The sequence below is a fragment of the Bombina bombina genome, chromosome 7 (genome assembly GCF_027579735.1).
Source record: "Bombina bombina isolate aBomBom1 chromosome 7, aBomBom1.pri, whole genome shotgun sequence".
Taxonomy (NCBI): domain Eukaryota; kingdom Metazoa; phylum Chordata; class Amphibia; order Anura; family Bombinatoridae; genus Bombina; species Bombina bombina.
In genome coordinates, this window is record NC_069505.1 from 221,076,720 (window position 1) to 221,098,192 (window position 21,473).

Sequence of the window (21,473 nt, forward strand, 5' to 3'; positions counted from 1 at the left end):
TATATTTCCTTTTTTTCAAAAACAACTGAACATATACAAACAAAACTACTTTCAGATTTGTGGCAATTTATTCCTCATCCACTATTACCAATGCAGATTTCCTTATTAGTTGCTACGATATGGATACTCGAGTATCAGGTTTTTTTCTGCGCCAAAAATATTGTACAGCATTAAATGCTACCTTTTTATTTGTAGAATAGAAAATGTGTTTAACACCTGCACTTTATTATTTGTAGTGTCATCTATTTAAACATAAAACAATCACATTACAACATTAATATTATGGTTTTTACTATAGGCTGTTGTCTTATAATTACATGTATGTTAGTTAAGTCAGTTCATACCTTTCTCTGTGGTCTCTCTTCTAAGCCTTCCAGAAATGGAGAAACCTCGTCATCATCATAGATTGTGAATTCCAGGTCCTTTCCAACAATGCCTATGGAAACGTTCTATGGAACAAAGAAATAAAAACACAATTAATTTTCTATAAATATCTGAACCTAAATGGTACATAATACCGATTATACTCACATTATTGTAAAGTAGAGGAATTCTATGTCTAAGCATATGGATGCTCCATTATATAAATGTGAGACAATGTACGCAGTGTTTAATATCCCTTTAACCCCTTAAGGACCAGGCATTTCAGACTAAAACTTCCCCAAAAGACCAGAGCATTTTTAGCATTTTTGCCATCACTACATTTGAACAGAAATAAAGCCTTTTTTTTATATTTACCTATCAAAACTATATATAATTTATTTTAGTAGACAAGTATTGATCTAGGCCCCATTTTGGTATATTTGATGCCACCATTTCACCGCCAAATGCAATCAAATAAAAAAAAAAAGTTATCTTTTCTCAAACTTTAAGTTTCTCACTGAAATTATTTACAAACAGCTTGTGCAATCATGGCACAAGTGGTTGTAAAAGCTTATCTGGGATCCCCTTTGTTCAGAAATAGCAGACATATATGGCTTTGCCATTGCTTTTTGGTAATTAGAAGGCCGCTAATTGCAGCTGTGCTCCACACTTATTATTCCCAACAGTGAATGAGTTAATCAGGTAGTTTGTAAGTTTAATTTTAGCTTTAGTTTAGAGATTACCCTCCCACCCGATACTTCCCACCACCTGATCCCTACCAGACCCCTCTCAAACAGCTCTCTTCCCTTCCCCACCCCCAAATTGTCACCCCTATCTTAAAGTACTGGCAGTATGAAAATATAAGACTTTTTTTTTTAAATATATTTTCTGCAGTGTAGTATCTCCCCCTAACCCCCAACCTCCCCGATCCACCCCAAACAGCTCTCTAAACCCCCCCCCCTCTACTTATTAGCCACCATCTTAGGTACTGGCAGCTGTCTGTACCCAGTTTGCTATAGTTTTTATTTATTAGACCAAAAAAACTTTTTTTCCTGTAGTGTAGCTGCCCCCCTCATTACCATAGCCGCTCCCAGATCACATTCCCACCCTCTACCCCACTTTCCACTATAGGAACCCGCTCTCCCTGCTTCCCCTTCACTGCTGCTGAACACTGCTGTACACTTTTTTTTTAGGTTGTGTTGCGGTCCCGCCCCCCCCCCCCCCAAGCGATGGGCAGCCCACCCGCCACCCTCCCACCCACCAATGATCGGCACCACCGCTGTCCGATGCAGAGAGGGTCACAGACTGGTCCTCTCTGCATCGGTAACTCTGCAACTCTATTTCTGCAGTGCCCCACTCGTGGAGCATGCAGAAATAGCGCAATCTCGCTACTTTTAGCGAGATTGAGGCAGAGAGAAGCCCAGGGTATGGCACTGGTTGTTAAATTGACATTTAAATTAAAGGGACACTAAACTCAGATTGTTCATAGTGAATAAAGGACACTGGCACACCCTACAAGTATAAATAAAAATGTATTGTTTCAGCTTAGGAACATCAAATTTGACACAAAAATGTAATACACTTTAAAATATCTAATTTATAGGCTTGAAAGAAAGAAAAATACTTTGAGGTTTATTTATGAATGCATAGGAAGATATATTTCCCGACAGGGAAACTGTTCCTCTGCAATTGCTGCCAGCGATGCAGCATCTTCTGGCAAAATATACGGCTGCGTGAGAGCAGGTGTTTCCAAACATCATTATCTGATCAGTTTGGGTGATTTTAATCTGCTTCCTCGAACGTGGCAAAAAGAATCTAGTGCTAATTAAATTGCAGATTCAGACTCACTTGTGATAGGGATAGAAAGCTGTACAAGCACTTAGTCCCTTTAAAAAGGGACAGTCAACTCTGATTCAGATAGATCATCCAAATTCAAACAGCTAATATGCTTTGTTTTCTTCATATCCTTTGTTGAAAAAGCATATCTAGGTAGGCTCAAGACCATCCATAAACTACTAGGAGCTAGCTGCTGATTGGTGGCTGCACATATATGCCTCTTGTCACTAGTTCACCAGATGTATTCAGCTAGCTCCCAGTAGTGTGTTTTTTTTTTCAACAAAAGGATACCAAGAGACTTTACCAAATGTGAAGCAAATAGGAAAGTTGTGTAAAAATTGTATGCTCTAGCTGAAAGAATAAAATATGGGTTTCTTGTCCCTTTAACCTTTTAATGCCGTTATATTCCGTCACAACAGCACTGGGCTTTAAAGCCGTTATGACGGAATACAACGTCATCGCAAACGGCTGTCCTGAAGCCTACTAGGCTTGCAGGATTTGATCGCGGTCTGGAGGGCGTTCCTAGCGTCTTAGGGACGCCCCCCAGACCTGATCCCATAATGGAAATCTCTCAATCTTTTGCACGATCGTGTGATTTCAATTTGTCTACATTGGAACGCTGTTCCGATGTAGACATTTTAATCCGGTCATGAAAGGGTTAATGTTTTCATGTTTTATTCCTCTAATTGAGATTACGTTCACATTGGTAACTAAACCATAAAACCAAAGTCCATAGTAAAAGCGTGTTCCGTATTTTACAGTTCTGAATGAGCTGCACTTCCGTATTTGGTCTTTATTTTTTTTACCACACTTAAGAGATTCTATCTTTGATATAAACCAACACACAAATTATATACATAGTAACACAATATACTCGCCATACCCTGAAAAGGCTTAAAAAAAATATATATATATATATATATATATATATATATATATATATATATATATATATATATATATATATATATATATATATATATATATATATATATATATATAAAAAAGACGGCCAAGCATAAAATAAAAATAAAATACTAAATTAATTAGTATTCTGCCTTCATACTCCTTGTGGTTTGCTTTATATATACACACATTAATTTGAGCAAAACCACTCAGCTCTAGCAAACCTAATGCAGCCAAACAAACAAAATACTGACATTACCTTTGTAGTAAGATCCTGTTCCGCAGGAAGTGTCTCTCTTAGTGCACGTAAACCGTGTTTAACCAGCTCATTCAGATTACCTATTTATGAGGACAGTAGAAACGTTGTCATAAACCGTTTATAAATATTTATTTTGCACATGAAGCGTTTCAGTTTCATTATTAATGATCTACTTAAAATATTATCTGACTTGTCCCTTTAACAATTAAACTCTGCCACTTAAAATGGTGACAAACAGTATTTGGATAACAAGAAGAATTTAACAAAATTATCATCATCATCAATGCGTTTAAAGAAATATTCTAATACAAAAATGGCATGCTCTGATTTGTTAAGAACATGACATATTAAGATTACTGACCCTAAAAGTGTGTTAAACCTCACAAATGGGATAAACACACATGTAATGAACTACTCCGCGGCTGCAAGTCTTGCTGCTCCGGGAAAAGGATACAGTTGGTGATTCACTTAAGAGCAGCAGTCACACGTCCCATCCAATCTCAGACACAAGGGTAGGGACTTTACGCTGTGTAATTATCTGGGCTCTTTCTTGCAACAATGTCATGTTCTAACGGATCAGTAAATGTCACAAAACAGAAAGCAATAGAAAGCCAGAAACGAACCCACTGTATAAACGTACAAAGCTTTGAGCAAAAGCAACTAAGTGAACTTACAATTAGAAAACTCTGACATGCGTCTCTCTAGGTAAGTGCGAGCAGACTGGGATCTTGCGCCAATGGACATCGCTTTACAGTCAAAGTAGTTTGCGGAAGGGCAAGTCTGGAAAATGTGAGGCCCCATTTCCTGTGCAAACAAATAATAAATTAAAGTGAAAACATAATCTTGTAAACGTATAATTGGATTTACAAAATAATGTTTTCCCTCTATTAAACCTCTAAAAATCTGCTAGAAGTTAATGAGTGATACTGGATATTAATTAGCATCTTACAATTGGGTACTAATATTCCAATTTTAAATACCACTTACATCAAAACCGGCGATAAGAAGTCCCACGCCATATGGTCTGCGCCCATATCGCTGTGTTGGTATTTGGGTTTCTTGAAGATTAAGGAAAACACACACAAAACATTATCCCTCATCTAAATCATTGTTAAAATATTCCAAACATCTTTAAGAAGTGTCCTTTCCTTCAACTGCATAACAAATCTTAGGTAAACGCACATCAAAAAAATACATTGATTACGAAGGTTTGTACCTTATTTTAGTACGACAAAGGTCAATGAATTTAGAGCCTTTTATCCAATGTATAATTAAAGAGCTCTTTATTTTGAAAAATATACTTTGTAATTGCAATTGGTACCTTGTTATAATTTACAGACAGCTAAACAACCATATTATATTACGTTTACAGCAAAGAAACTTTACATAATTTCTTTAGGCTGCTGATCTCAGTTAAACCCCACACGCTTAGGTCCGCTGTTGCTGGTTTATAAGATTATTAGAGTTAAATATTTTTGTACAATTGTTAAAGTTACATTCATCAAACATGGCAGAGACCCCTCAATAAGTGTTGTTTTAGGATGGGAGTTATTTAAATCATAATCAGAGTATCCAATCATATAATGAATAATGAGTGACTGTTAAACTATGGATAACCCTCCCCCTTATCACACACAATAGGAGGCATATTCTGAATTAACTTGTTACTCATTGATATATACAATCAATAGTGGGTACATAATTATATCATTAAAGTCTAACTAAAGCTCACCCACCTACCTGTCATTTTGTGATTGGGCTCTTTAGAATAAAATAGGAAATGGAGAAAAAAGAAAACTAGGAGAGGTTCTTAGTAAATATACATCACAAGACAAAGGGGCCGAATTATCAAAGTCTGGCGGAAATGATACGATGTAGACATTGCTGAATGTGGACAGCAGTGAACTGCTTGTGCAATGTCGCCCCCTGCAGATTCGTGGTCAATCGGCTGCTAGCAGGGGGTGTCAATCAACCCGATCGTATGAGATTGGGTTGATTGCTGTACGCCGCCCAGAGGCGGCGGTTCCAGTTAAGGTGCAGCGGCCTTAAGACCGCTACTTCTTAACTCCCGTTTCTGGCAAGCCTGAATGCTTGCACGGAAAAAGAAAATGTATGCTTACCTGATAAATGTATTTCTTTTTTGACACAATGAGTCCACGGATCATCTTAATTACTAATGGGATATTCACCTCCTGGTCAGCAGGAGGCGGCAAAGAGCACCACAGCAAAGCTGTTAAATAGCTCCTCCCTTCCCTCCCACTCCAGTCATTTGACCGAAGTTAGGAAGAAAAAGGAAAAGTCAAGGTGCAGAGGTGTCTGAAGTATACATAACCCACCACATGTCTAAAAACACAGGACGGTCCGTGGACTCATCGTGTCAAAAAAGAAATAAATTTATCAGGCAAGCATAAATTTTCTTTTCTTTTTTAAGGCACGGATCATCTTAATTACTAATGGGATTCAATACCCAAGCTAGAGGACACAGATGATACGGGAGGGACAAGACAGGCACCACTGCTTGAAGAACCTTTCTCCCAAAAGCGGCCTCAGCCGAAGCAAAAGTGTCAAATTTGTAAAACTTTGAAAAAGTATGAAGAGTAGACCAAATTGCAGCCTTGCAAATCTGTTCCACAGAAGCCTCATTTTTTAACTCTCTCAGAAGTCTCATATGTGAAACGTAAAATACTCTTCAGCCAAAAAGAAAGAGAAGTAGCCGTAGCTTACTTTCCCTTACGTTTTCCTGAGAAAACCACAAACCAAGAAGAAGACTGAAGAAAGTCCTTAGTCGCCTGTAAGTAAAACTTCAAAGCACGGACCACATCCGAATTGTGCAGAAGTCCTTCCTTCTGAAAAGAAGGGTTAAAAACAACGAAGGAACATCAATCTCCTGATTAATGCTCCAATCAGAAACAACCTTAGGAAGAAATCCTAATTTTGTACGTAAAACTACCTTATCTGAAAGAAAAAATAAGATGAGACTCATACTGTAATGCCGAGAGCTCTGACACTCTCCGAGCAGAAGAAATAGCAACAAGAAATAAAACTTTCCAAGAAAACTAATATCTAAGGAATGCATAGGTTCAAACAGAGCCCCATGAAGAACTTTGAAACCAAATTAAGACTCCAAGGAGGAGTAGTAACAGGTTTGAAGACAGGCCTAATCCTGACCAAGGCCTGACAAAATGATTGTACATCTGGGACATGAGCCAGACGTTTTTGTAACAAAACAGATAAAGCCGAGATCTAATCCTTTAAGAAACTCGTCGATAATCCCTTCTCCAAACCCCCTTGGAGAAAAGACAAAAATTCTAGGAATCCTAACCCTACTCCATGAGTAGACCATGGATTCACACCAACAAAGCTATATACGCCAAATTTTATGGTAAATCCTTCTAGGCATATGCTCCATTCACTGAGCCTGAATCATGGTCTCTATGACCGAATCAGAAAATCCCCGCTTGGATAAAATTAAGCATACAATCTCCAAGCAGTCAGCTTCAGACAAACTTGATTTGGGTGAAGGAAGGGCCCCTGAATCAGAAGGTCCTTCCTCAATGGAAGTCTCCAAGGTGGCAGGGATGCCTTCCCAGATCCGCATACCAAATCCTGCAAGGCCAAGCCGGAGCTATGAGGATCACCGAAGCTCTCTCCTGTTTGATTCGAGCAAATACCTGAGGAAAAAGAGTAAACAGAGTAAATAGGTAAGCTAGACCGAAGGTCCAAGGGACCGCCAGAGCATCTATCAGTTCTGCCTGGGGGTCCCTGGACCTCGATCCGTATCTCAGCAGCTTGGCATTTTGTCAGGATGCCATGAGATCTAATTCCTGGTTGACCCCACTTGAGAATTAGGATTGAAAATACTTCCGGATGGAGTTCTGGATGAAAAGTCTGCCTGCTCAGGAATCCGCTCCCAATTGTCCACCGCTGGGATCTGGATCGCTGATAGGCAATAAGAGTGGGCTTCTGCCCACTGAATCATTTTGGTTACCTCTGTCATCGCTAAGGAACTCCTCGTTCCCCCTTGATGAGTGATGTAAGCCACTGAAGTTATGTTATCTGAATGGAACCTGATAAACCGGAGTGAGGTTAGCTGGGGCCGGGTGAGAAGGGCATTGAAGATTGCCCTCAGATCCAGAATGTTTATAGGAAGAACAGACTCCGACTGAGTCCAAACTCCCTGCACCTAGAGAGAGCCCTAGACTGCTCCCCACCCCAGAAGGCTGGCGTTTGTTATCACAACCACCTAAGATGGTCTGCGAAAGCAGGTTCCCTGGGAGAGATGATCCAGAGACAACCACCACTGAAGAGAGTCCCTTGTCTCCTGCTCCAGAGTCATTCGAGGAGACAAGTCTGCATAATCTGCGTTCCATTGCCTGAACATGTTTAACTGTAAAGGCCTAAGATGGAAACGAGCAAACGGGTATGATGTCCATTGCCGCCACCATCAGCCCGATTAACTCCATGCACTGAGCCACTGACGACCGAGGAGAGAACTGAAGGACTAGACAAGTATCGAAAATCTTTGATTTCCTGACTTCTGTCAGAAAAATCTTCATAGACAGAGTGCCTATTATGCTTCCCAAGAAAGTGACTCTTGTGTCCGGAACTAAGGAACTCTTTCCCAATCTTACCTTCCACCCGTGAGTTCTCAAAAAAGATAACACTATGTCAGTGTGGGATCTCGCTTGTTGAAAAGATGGTGCCTGGACTAGAATGTCGTCCAGGTAAGGCACCACCCCAATGCCCTGTGACCGAAGTACCGCCAACAGAGACCCCAGAACCCTTGTGAAAATTCTGGGAGCAGTGGCCAAGCCGAAAGGAAGAGCCACAAACTGGAAGTGTTTGTCCTGGAAGGCAAACCTTAGGAACTTGTGATGATCCCTGTGAATGGGGACATGTAGGTACGCGTCCTTTAAAACCACTGTTGTCATGTTAATGGACCCTCCTGGAATAATTGAAGAATGGAACGAATAGTTTCCATCTTTAAGGACGGAAACCTGAGAAACTTGTTTAGACTTTTTAGATCTAAAACTGGTCTGAAGTTTCCCTCCTTTTTGGGAACCACGAACAGATTGGAATAGAAACCCTGACCCTATACTGGGACTGGAACAATCACTCCCAGGACAGAGAGGTCTCCTACACAATGTAAGAACGCCTCTCCTTTTGTCTGGTCTGCAGATAATCTTGAAAGAAGAAACCTGCTCTGGAAGGAAAACTTTTGAACTCCAATTTGGATCCCTGAACCGTAAACCGCTACAATCAAACACAATCTTACATGCCAAAAGTGCACATCCAAAGCATACACGCTTTGGGATTATCAAGGGTTAATTTATAAGACTCAAACGTAATTGTTCAGAACATGACACCTTTTTGAAAGAGAGTCAGGGTTTGAGAGAGAGATTTATTCAGAGAGGTTACACTCAGCAAACAAACAATGCTTTCACTCAAGTTCTGGAAATAGACAGAAAGGACCTGTTGTTAGAGGTAGCAAAAAACAAAAGAAAACGCAACAGAGATAAACTTATTTTTATTACCACCTACAGTAGCCAATATGAATAAATTAAAAATATTGTAAAGAAACTTTTACCAATCTTGAGGGGAGATGAAGACCTACATGATGTGGTAAAACAGGGTTGTTGCTTTGTCCTTAAACGAAACCGCAATTTGGGAAATTATCTTTCGCCAAGTATGGTTAAAGAGAAAGACACAGGCAGAAGCCATTGGCTCACCAGCATAGGCCACTACAAATGGAAATCACACATATAAGGCATGTGGCCATGCATGGGTAGTCAAGCAATTTCAGTCATGTGTAACACAAAAAGTTTATGATGTGACAAGTTATACCAACTGTAGGACCAAATATGTGGTCTATTTGGTTCAATGTATTGAAAGCAACATGCAATATGTAGGCATAACCACCAGGGACGCAAGAGTAAGAATTAGGGAGCATTTGAATGATATTTCATCATCAATTCCCTGCTCTGCCCTTGCAGAACATTTATTTATTTATAGAGAAACATGGCGGCCTTGTCAAAACATTCAAATAGCTGATCATAGATAAGGTTAGGACTACTGAGAGGGGTGGAAATCTTGACAGACTTCTGTCCAGAAGAGAAGGCTTTTGGATTTTTGTGCTGAATACTACATTGCCCCAAGGATTTAACACAGAGGCAGATATAATTAATGTGTGGAAATAGCTTTTTTGTTAATGATCTTAATTCCAATATCCCTCCCCTTTAACCCTAAAACTTCAGACAATTAACAAACATGACATCTTAGTTTTTTGCAACCGATAACAATAATATATGAGGTTTTAGATACTCAATGAATCCCGGTAGGGTATCTTTATAAACCTTTTAACATATTTGAATTTCATATTATAATGTATTTTCAATATATTCGAGATATTTATTTTATATTATATAGTATACAATTTTGTGCATGGGTATTTTGCTATTTTTAGACAAGAATGTACACTTAGATGTCTAACATTGGAGAAGTGTAAACAAATGCAATCGCGTATATATATATAATATGTTTTGATATATTAAGGTAAAAGAATTTCTGAAGGTATAAAACGTTGAATTCATAAGAAATAATATTGTTAAAAGCATTTGAGTTCATTTTTTATTCATATATTGTAATGCATTAAGGAAGGTATAAGGGCAATTCATCAATAAGGGAGTGAAAGGGTCTATGTGTGTTTTTTTACCAATGACCGACAGACGTTTCCAATCAGTACAAACAGGTGCCTATAAAAAGGCTAAAGTATGAGTTAATACTCAGGTATCTGATGACGGCTTAGGCCGAAACGCGTTATACGCAAGTATAATTTTATGTTTTTTTTACCTGCTGCTAAATTAATAAATGCTTATTAGTGCTTTCCTGTGCTCCGCTTTTTTTTCCGTTTTTTAATTATACTATTTCTATTGCCCAGGGATCCTGAACGTCTCCAAACCAAGCCTGAACTAAGAAGGAAAGTCTGCCCCCTACCAGATCTGGTCCCGGATCGGGGGCATGCCCTTCATGCCGATTTGGATTCAATAGCAGGCTTCTTGGATTGTTTACCCTTGATCCAAGACTGGTTGGGTCTCCATGAAGGTTTAGAGTGTTCCTGCTTGGAGGTGTAAAAGGAAGAATTTACCTCGAAGTTACGAAAGGAACGAAATTACTTTCTTGGATGGTTTCCCGTCGTCCTTTCTGTTTATTTCTCTTATCCTGAGGGAGAAGATTGCCTTTACCTTCCGTGATATCAGAGATCATTTCCGTCAAGCCAGGTCCAAAACAAGGTGTTTCCCTTGTAAGGAATTGCTAACAGCGTAAACCTAGAGGACAAGGTTTTAATCCAAGTACAACCAGGCCCAACCCTGCTTAGCTTCCGAGATCAGACGAGATCGGGCACATACAGGGAGGAGTGGCCATTGGCCCATAAAGTGCACAAAATATTTTTTCCCAGATGACAAGTTGCAGGGTAACATCTGTAAAAAAGAAGGAATTAGCTCTATTGAGAGCCTTTATCCTATCCTGGATTTCATCCATAGAAGTTACCATCCTGAGAACAATGCATCGAACCTATATGCGCACTAGTGATGGTAGCAATGTACACAGTTGGCTGCCATTAAAGGCCCTGGTGTACATTTTTTTTTTTTTTTTTTTTAAATATAGATCCTCTAATTTCTTGTCCATAGGATCTTAGAGAACACAACTATCCTCTAAGGGTATAGTAGCTCTAGTGTCCGAGTCATCCGAGGTACCCAAAACCTCCTCAATTAACAAATTGAGGTATTTAAGCTAAAAAACTGAACCCGAACAACCTCAGGATCAGAGAAAGACATTACTCCATCTTAGACTGAGAATTCCCCCTCAGATACTATCGAAGTATCTTCCTCTTACAGTTACAGGGAAGAAACATTCAAAATAACAACTACTAAATCAATCATCCTAAATGTTTGAAAATATGTCCCTTAGTACTATTTTCTACCTTATGGGAAAAAAAAAAAAACAGATAATGCAGGAAAAACTTGAGGTGAAATGAGAAAGGAAGTGTAGGTCACTGCATGTGGGTCATACATTTTTGGTACACTATAGGAGAAATTGTGCATAGTTTGTCCCCTGTCAAACTCCTAAACAGCAAAGTCTTGGTAGGAGTCGTGTCAGAAAAGAGTGAATTTGCAATAAAAATTAACAGATGAGAACCATTACTGTCTCTTTAAATATTAAAATGAAACATTATGTTTTCTCTTTAAATGTTTAAAGTGCAACCATCTTTATTTTATTGATGAAAGAAGAGAGTGAGTATATACAGGAGGAACATTAGTAACTGTAAAAACTCCTACCTCTCAGCTTGACCCAGCTGAGGAGTCAGACAGACAGACAGTCTCTCTACTTAATCTTGAATCAACTGTAGTGCTGTCCTTAAGCACAATTACCTGGACATAATTCCTCCATTCCTTCCGTAACCGGATGTGTGAGGAAGGAGGTGCTGTCTGTACAGCGCAACTTCTAAGTGTTAAGTTCCTCTGAGTCCGCTCTTTCCGATAACCGGAAGTGCTGGGAAAACAATATGTACAACTACATTGGAGCCATTTACAAGCTCTGCCCTTCGTGGGCATTTTCACAACCATCTCCCGGTCGCCATTTAAGTACAGCCACCGGGAGCAACGAATGGACTGAACAACTTGGGTATAAAAGCTGCTCATTCCACTACAGCTAAGCAGAAAAACTCCCTCACACTGAGCTGCTATTAACGGCTCATCAGAGTTTAAAATGTGATCTCCTAAACAGCTGCAGTTTAACCAGCTGCCAGACCTATTGTTGCACATAACAGAGAAACCTCACATCGCTCTGTCAGTATGTAATCTCCCGGTCGGCAATTATTAGATATGCAACTGCCGGGAGAGGAGACATGTATTCAATCCCAGTGCCTGCGTCCTAACTGCCTTATAGAGTCCCCTAAAACATAAGGAGAAAACTGATAAACCCTTAAACAAGAGCCCAAAGTTCCATGAAATCTGAATTAAAAATAATAAAGTGCCCAGACTTTTTCTGAGTTCCTTCCTACTCCCAGAAATAAAGTCAGCACTTACCTCATCTTCTGCCTGACAGCAAGGTAGTTCCAGGTTTAAAGGACCAGTCAACGCTGTACATTTGCATAATCAACAAATGCATGATAAGAAGACAAGGCAATAGCACTTAGTCTGAACTTCAAATGAGTAGTAGATTTTTGTTAAATAAATTGCAAAAGTTATGTCTATTCCACTCCTCCTGTATTATGTGATAGCCATCAGCCAATCACAAATGCATATACGTATATGCTGTGAATTCTTGCACATGCTCAGTAGGAGTTGGTGACTCAAAAAGTGTAAATATAAAAAAAGACTGTGCACATTTTGTTAATGGAAGTAAATTGGTTTAGTTGTTTAAAATTGCATGCTGTATCTGAATCATGAAGTTTAATTTTGACTTGAGTGTCCCTTTAAGAGGTCCCCTCCCTCCCATGGACCTGGGAATAAACAAAAGTCCTGAGTAAAAATCCCTCAGGTTTTCAGGGATAGGGCAGCAATAATATGGGAGGCGCAGAGAGAATTATGTCCCACAAGTTCCCATTGCTTTAAAGCCACCAAAGCTCTACTGAAGAGACTGATATGGACTAGGGCTACACCCTAGGTCAAAGCAGCACAATCTTGCACTACTTTAAAAATAATAAATTCTTGATTGAAGAATCTTTTCTAACACCTCACTTTACCACATCCTATCACTAACATAGGCAAAGAGAATGACTGGAGTGGGAGGGAAGGGAGGAGCTATTTAACACCTTTGCTGTGGTGCTCTTTGCCACCTCCTGCTGACCAGGAGGTGAATATCCCATTAGTAATTAAGATGATCCGTGGACTCATCGTGTCTTAAAAAAGAAAAGGGGCGAGTTGGCCCCATTTGGGGCATAGTAAATCAGCCCCATAGTGTTTTCCTTTCCATTTTCACTTACTATAAACCAACTTGCTGTATATTTTCTCAGATCTGCCTTTCTGCTCTCTAGTAAGCAGGTATCATGAGTAGCTGAAGTCGTGTGTGTGCTAGTTAATCCATCAACATACATTAATACGAGTAATAGAGATTTTCAGGATAACAGAGAAAATAACAAAACCATTATTTGATGATAGTTTATCTGTTTAAGGACAATCTGCCTTAGGTTTTAGTGTGATAAATAGCTTTTGATGTCAATCGTATGAAGAAGGATACTGCTTCCAATAAGGGACACAAGTCGGGACACTGGCAACGGTCGGTCAAACACAAACCGGGAATCCAGACATTCCTGGCGCATGAAGTTACTGTATAAAACAAAAACATGACCATTCTGATTATTTACAATTGGGATTTTTTTAACATATATAACGTTCATTTATTTACAGCTCATAAAAGCTCGGTGACGGTCTTCCAGAGATGGTAGATTTATTAAAGCAGGGGATGCTGCAGTCTACCCACAAAGTTGCCGGCTCGCCAGGAACTTAAGTTAAGAAGCACTGGTCGAAAGACCGCTGCTCCTTGACTCATCTGTCACCTCTGAGGTAGCGGACAGCATTCATCCCGATCAGGATGATTGACACCCCAGGGGCGGCATTGCACAAGCATTTCACTAGAAATCCTGGTGCAATGCTAAATGATGACAGCATATGCTACAGCGAATCATATCCACCGGCCAGTTGTTAAATAGGCCCCATAGTTCCTAGCTTTTGTCAGACTAATCTAGGAAATTTTAGAGCCAGACACATTTTATGAGGCAGGGAATGGCTAGCTCCTAAGGTTTCATGCAGGACTGGGAACATCACGTACGTTTAAGGCATTAGCTATTTTTTTTTATGAGACGACAAGCTCTTACCATAGCAGCCGGGCATCGGCTGTCAGACCAGCGATAGAGATGCCAATATGGTTGTCCACATTCAGAATTTTCTTCTGATGAGCAGCCAGCTCCGACTGCGCTCTCTGTACAAAAGAAAGATTAGCCTTGTTTGTTAGATGGCAAAGGAGTACAATAAAAGGTCAGATAGTCTTAGTATAAACAACCCTACGGTAACTAGATGTGCCATTGGTTACGCTTTAGCGTGTGCTCAACGATAATGTCAACATTGCGGTTCTAACTAGAGCAATATGATTAGTCGCATACAGTTTTATGTTATATTTTTAAAAATCATTGGATAAACTTGTTAAAGGAATATGAAACCCAAATAGTTTATTTCATGATTCAGATACAGCATAGAATTGTAAACCACTTTCTAATTTGTTTCTATTATCACATGTTCTTCATTCTCTTGGTATCTTTTGTTGAAGAGTAAGCAAGTGAGCTATGGAGCCGGCCCCTGTCTTTAGCACTATCTGGCAGCAGTTTTGGAAGAGCATTAGATGACAGCACTATTTCCTGCCATATAGTGCTTCAGATGCTACCTAGGTATCTCTTCAACACAGAATGAAGAGGTAGGCAGCACACCAGGGTATTCGTTAAAATCTTGATGCTTTATTCCAACATGATAAAAATACACACAAACTCACGGACAGGAGGAAAGGGGGCATGGGAACAAAGCAAATTTGATAAAAAAAAAAAAAGTTTCCAATTTACTTCTATTAACTATGTTCTGTCTGAATGACAAAAGAACATTTTGGGGTTTCATATCCCTTTAAGGCTTTGCAATGCTTTATCTTTGGTACAATAATAATGCTGCAAATAAACTGGCATGACAATAATTACTGTTGCTGATGTAATGCTTACATAAAGTATCACTAAGAACGATGCATGTAAATGGTGTATTTCGTAATAAATAAATAAAAAAATATATTTTACAAGTCAGGGAAAAACTTCCTAGTCCACTCACAAAAGCCCTATTTCTTTCTTGTTCACTTGCACTTTTTAGCAGTTCAGGATGGGTGAAATAGTACTTCAATAGACTGTGAGATCATTCAGTTTACCTTCAAAGCAACAAGCACTGCATGGGTTTTGGACTTTATTCCCACAGTCGCAGAGCCTTGCTTCACAGCCTCCATAGCATACTCAATTTGATGAATACGACCCTAGAAATACAAAGCATCATCATTTTATTTTCTTCAAATAAAATAATTAAAATGTATTTGTTTGGTTTTACAATGAGATTAACGTGTTTGTAATAACTGATGAATTGAATTACTTGATTAAGAACAACTTTCTAATCACTTAAAGGGACACTGATCCCAAATTTTTTATTTTGTGATTCAGATAGAGCATGAAATTTTAAGCAACTTTCTAATTTACTCCTATTATCAAGTTTTCTTCATTCTCTTGGTATCTTTATATGAAATGCAAGAATGTTAGTTTAGATGTCGGCCCATTTTTGGTGAACAACCTGGGTTGTCCTTGCCGATTGGTGGATAAATTCAACCACCAATAAAAAACTGTCCAGAGTTCTGAACAAAAAAAAAGCTTAGATGTCTTATTTTTCAAATAAAGATAGCAAGAGAACAAAGAAAAATTGATAATAGGAGTAAATTAGAAAGTTGCTGAAAATTGCATGCTCTATCTGAATCACAAAAGAAAACAGTTCAGTGTCCCTTTAAAAGGTGGGGACCATCTACATCTGATTGATAAGAGGGTTTAGCCTTACGACTTTGTAGAACAGACTATATACTTTATTAGATACCCACGTGTAGCCCTTTTTGTGGGCATATTAAATATGCATTGTTTTTCTTATGCATATCCATCTATCTTTTGTTTCTTCTGTACAGTTTTTGGTTCAGTGTCCCTTTAACATAACGTCATTACACCAGAGGAAATCATTATATATAACCTTGTTCTGAAGTAGACAAATAAGTCCGGACGGGTAGGGGGTAAATGTCCTTTTAAACTAAGCAATATTATTTATGTATAACTTTGTTAGTTCATCAACAGTGTTAATTTAAAACATAGTAAATTACAAATCAAAAGAAGGAAATATATTTATACCTGATAATGTTTCAGTCTTAGGGAGTTAATATTTAAAAATGGTTCCTAGAATATTAAGATGAAAGTCGCTGCTCTACAAAATTTTTTATTAGGAATCGGATTATTTAATTCTATCATTTTTTGAACAAAGAAAGATTTAAATCATTACAATTAAATTCACAATAGAATCTTTTTAAATATTTAGCACAGTAAAATAAAATAATGAAATGTATTTGCTCTGACAGCAATTTAAATCTGAAATGTAATTTTATCCACTCCCCAAATAGAGGCTGGAGCGCATGTTGACCCTGCTACATGGTGACTACTTAGATCAGAGCAAGAGTTTCTAAAAAGGAACATTTTCTGGCCAAAATTTAAATGCACATAGATGAATTACATCTTTGAATATAAACATATTTACAATATAAATGTATTGGCTAAAATGCTTCTAGTAAAAGTTATCACTGTTTTAGTGTTAGCATTTTTCTATGCACGTGAAGCATAGCTAGATATTCTAAGTGCACCAGCATTTTAAATATTGCAGCTGCTCAGAGAGACAGTGGGGATTGTATCATATCAGCAATTAAACTGAGTCATTACCAGATGGTAGAAGCACCTCAGGCTCTCTGAGCAAGTACGGTGTATAAAATGCTGGTGCACGGAGCATACTTAAAGTTCACTCTTGAAACAGGTATAGCTTTTCCTAGATGCATTTTTGCTAATACATGGATATTGCAAAAATGTTTCTATCCAAAACTGAAATACACCTGTGTATATTGCAATGTTGCCAGGTCACAGCAAGAAAATGCAAATAAACACACATAAGAAAGCTTTTAAGGGGTGTATTTCTAGACTGCTCTGAATTAGCAAAACCCCAAATATTTTGTTTACACACAGTCAACAACAGTACTATGCTTAACTGATGTTATATACAAAGCATATAAAAAAAAATATTCATGTCTCTTTAAAGATACAAAGTGAAGTTCATACCTGGGGGCTCCACACAGTAACATCATTATCATATTGGTTGCGAAACTAAAAATGAAAAACAAAAATATGCATCACAATAAACAAAAACAACATTACAATAAACAAACCCCCAAAAAATTACACAACAAGAGAAAAACTTTTGATTGCTCCCAATGTAAGTTTTAAAGGGAAAACAAAAAAACGTCTCCTAACAAACACCTCCTGAGCAGCAATTCACTACTGGTAGCTAGCTGAACACATCCAGTGAAACAATAGCAAGAAGCATAAGGGTGAAGCCACCAATCACCAGCTATCGCCCGGTAGTGCATTGCTGATTGTGGATGTACCTAGATATGCTTTTCAACAAAGAATATTTGATAATGGAATATTCTAAAATACTTTTTAATTCACTTCTATCTGAATTGTGAACTTTTAAATTTTGACTTTCATGACCCTTTAAGACATAAAAAAATGACACCTATAAAATATTGGATCACTTTTTAAAAAGGGACATGAAACACAAAATGCTTCTTTGATGATTTAAATAGAGAAAACAATTTACGTCCGTTATCTAATTTGCTACTTTCTTTTGGTATCTTTTGTTGAAGGGGCAATAATGCACTACTGGGAGCTAGCTAAAAGCCAATAGCAAGAGTCTGGCATATATCAGCAGGCTCCAATCAGCAGACATACTTTTCAACAAAGGATACAAAAAGAATGAAACAAATTAGATAATAGAAATGAATTGGAAAGTTGTTTAAAATGGCATGATCTATCTGGATCATGAAAGAAAATAATTTGGGTCACGTGTCTCTTTATCTCATAAGAAAATAAGTGGCACTGTGTTAGCCTAGGTATTAGATGAAGGAGTAAATTATTTTTGTTAAAAAAAAACAAAAAAAAAACAGTGTCCTAACAAACAACAATAATTATTATCATCAGTTACTTGTAGAGTGCAAACAGATTCTGCAGCGCTCCCCCTTAATTCGCTATTAAACATGTTAATTCTGTATCACTTTTGTTATTTTTGTGCACAAAACAATTTATGCTTTCAGAAACAAGATCAATCAATCTGGCTAGTAATGGGAAGCAAAGACTACATAACAGGTTTGCTGCTGAGTAAATGTAGACACAAATAGCTATAATGTGAATTATTTCTTAAAGGGTCATTATAGTGAAAACATGACAGGAGTTATATTGAGCTGCTGCGGTTTACAGTGTACTGTAAAGCTTGTTTCCTCTTAATGCATTTATATTTACTTGTTATACCACTGGGAAAGAATGACGTGTATGGGAAAATAATCCTTTTGGTTTGTTTTTGTATTTAAAATTGTTTGTTTTATGTATAATAAACAATCATCTAAAAGGTTATAAAGCTAGACATTAAATTCTAGGCATTGTGGTAACCCAGCTAACAGGATTTGTCATGTTTTATTCAATATACTTAGAAAAAATATGACAATTACACACACTCAATATTAAAATCAATAGCTTTCAACTGGCAAAAAAAAAAAGTTATTAAGTATTACTGTAGTGTAAATGAGATGTACTGTTTCTAAAAGCATACATAGAATAACAATTTAAAGCAAGACTATCGGGGAAAAAACAGCTTTAAACGTGGCATCGAAGTCTCAGGCCTTGATTACAAAGCTAAAACTCTACTTACTTTCAACTACACGATGAGTCACTGAGAAAACGAAAGTAAAAGTTGCAGCTATACAAGGAATCCAATTTACAGAATTTTAGAAGCTTTTCCAAAACTCAGTCAAGGAAAAGAAGGGAAGAGTGCTATGTTTTTGGTCATAAGCAGCTTAATACAACTACTGGGAGTTGGGTGTGCAATAAAATACCAAATGGAAAGTCAAAAAGTTTCAACCTGATCTACTTACATAAAATGTACCTTAATACTTATTACACGCACACACATAAAGTAAACTTAATTTTGATTTTTATCTAATCCGCAAAATCTAGGTTAAGTCAGTGTGCCAAAGATCAGCGCAGAAGCAAAGCTGTATAACAGATATACACATTATAAGTATGTAGATAAGTGTATATAAATGAGAAACTAATATAAATACTTGAATTTGTAAGTGATAATAAAACTTTATTACTTAGACCAAATGTACCCTACCTCTTCTCTCATTTAGGTTTACATATGCACTAAAATGAACATAGCAATTCCGTTCTAGTAAAGATGAGCAGTCTATCAATGTATCTCCACCAATGTTAAAAAGGGCGTTGGACGTGTGTACATCTTCATATTTAATGAAAGGGGGTATATGTTGTAAAAAAAAGAAAAAAAACTTTAAGAAAAGTGTTAACCTAAGTTCTCTATCCAGAACTGTTTGACTGTATTAAGGTGGATAATATATTATTTTGAATAGAGATCAATCCAGTATCAGCATCACACTGATTATAGCAGTACATTATTTAATGTTGCAATTATCTTATCATACAATGTATATGTTCCATTACATCAGTATAATTTAATGCAACCCGTTATTAGCAAAGTCCACATGTGTATATTTACCTTATAAGAGATTATATATCTATATATCTATATCTATATCTATACATAATGTAGGTAGCGGACCGGTCATAACAATAAGACATACACACCACCATTAAGATTTATTTTTTAATGAATCAGGCAGAACTTTAAGAGGTAACAAAAGCTGAGTTAAAATACTGTGTTGAGCCACCATGGTTCACAAGTAGTGCAGCCCTGTCCAAGGACCTGATGATCTAAAGCTCTCTGCTCTGGGGAGATTATCTATGATGTCTTGTCAGTATTGTAAGGTTTCTCAAAGAATTGTAGAAAAGGCAAATTGTATCTCACTATGCAGAGTTCTGGATGTGCAGACACATCACAATATAAAGCACCCAAAGATTTTTCATGATTTCTTTTCATATCTCCAAATTTTAATCCTCAATCCCCCAAAGAGATTTATCTCTAACCGCACGTTAGCAGCTAGTGTTGCACATGTACATACTGCTGAAGTGGTTTATTGGGCTCTAATGACAAGTGCCAAAGTGAGATTATTGGGCTCTAATACAAGTACAGAAGAGAGTTTATTGGGCTCTAATGCCAAGTACAAAAGTGAAATTATTGGGCTCTAACTAATGCCAAGGGCAGAAATGAAATTATTGGGCTCTAATGCCAAGCGCCAGTTCCCCTGCACTATACACAGGGAATCTACAAGTCAAGCAGCTAGAATTGTACTTCTGTTTCCTAAAGTGGCTTTATGCTACTTGTGTGGGGGCAGATCTATACACTTATACATATAGTAGACTCATAGAAATAAACAGGAGCTTATTGTCCTGGATAAACTACTGATAGCATCAGAGTAAAACAAATTATATACGTTTTGGCTCTTCAGATGCCACCATTAAAAAGCCAACGGGCAAAATGAGAGATGTGAATGATACAGAAGCTTAGTGAGGGGCTCAGTCTGATTGTCAAGCGGGTCACCAGCAGCCCTAGTCTGGCCAGCAAGCGGCCTCTTCCCCCAGCTTCACAAAGCCTCAGTCAGACTGCGTCCAATCACGACCAGACATATTACAGAACGAAAAAACCCACGAATTAGCCGAAGAATAAACTGATCCCCAAGTGACAGTAGCCGCCTTACCATGATGTCCGGAACCGCCGCTGCTGAATAATGCTGCGCAATGGGCAATCTGCAAGTCACGTCTGGGAAGGAAAACAGTCCCTATACCGAGCTGTCGATTGAGGAAGCGTTAAATATCACGTGACTATTTTTTTCTTTCTATAAACTTTATTAATTTAGGGTAAACGGACAAATATGGATGGCGCGTGTACTAAACATGAACAAAAAAATAAATTATTTTATTTTATGATTTGAATTTGTGTGTGACTGGTAATGAGCCAACATATATATATAAATTATATATATATATATATATATATATATATATATATATATATATATATATATATATATATATATATATATATATATATATATATATATATATATATATCATAGTTGCCAACATTTAAAAAAAACCTCCAGGGACACTTTGCAGCAGAGCAAGCAAGCGGGTTACTGGAGAATTGACGACCTACTGTTCAACTGCTCCGCCCACTCAGTTCTGCAATTAAAACACACCCATTTGAAAGTAATAGTATAATTTAGACGTATCCATAGTTTATTATACAGATTAAAGCACCAAGCT

The 21,473-nt window shown here is 37.7% G+C and overlaps 1 protein-coding gene across 1 annotated transcript in view; it reads right to left on the bottom strand.

The window, feature by feature from the left end:
• Positions 1-21,019, bottom strand: part of PSMA1 (proteasome 20S subunit alpha 1) — a 21,779-nt gene extending 760 nt beyond the window's left edge. Inside the window, exons 1-9 of the mRNA XM_053720620.1 lie at positions 20,906-21,019; positions 17,298-17,342; positions 15,323-15,424; positions 14,241-14,344; positions 13,604-13,692; positions 4,352-4,422; positions 4,039-4,168; positions 3,365-3,444; positions 345-449 (exon numbers count right to left, since the gene is read on the bottom strand). Coding sequence (XP_053576595.1) covers positions 345-449; positions 3,365-3,444; positions 4,039-4,168; positions 4,352-4,422; positions 13,604-13,692; positions 14,241-14,344; positions 15,323-15,424; positions 17,298-17,342; positions 20,906-20,908 — 729 coding nt within the window. The 5' untranslated portion in view covers positions 20,909-21,019. The remainder of the gene's footprint in view (positions 1-344; positions 450-3,364; positions 3,445-4,038; positions 4,169-4,351; positions 4,423-13,603; positions 13,693-14,240; positions 14,345-15,322; positions 15,425-17,297; positions 17,343-20,905) is intronic.
• Between the last annotated feature and the right edge of the window lie 454 nt (positions 21,020-21,473).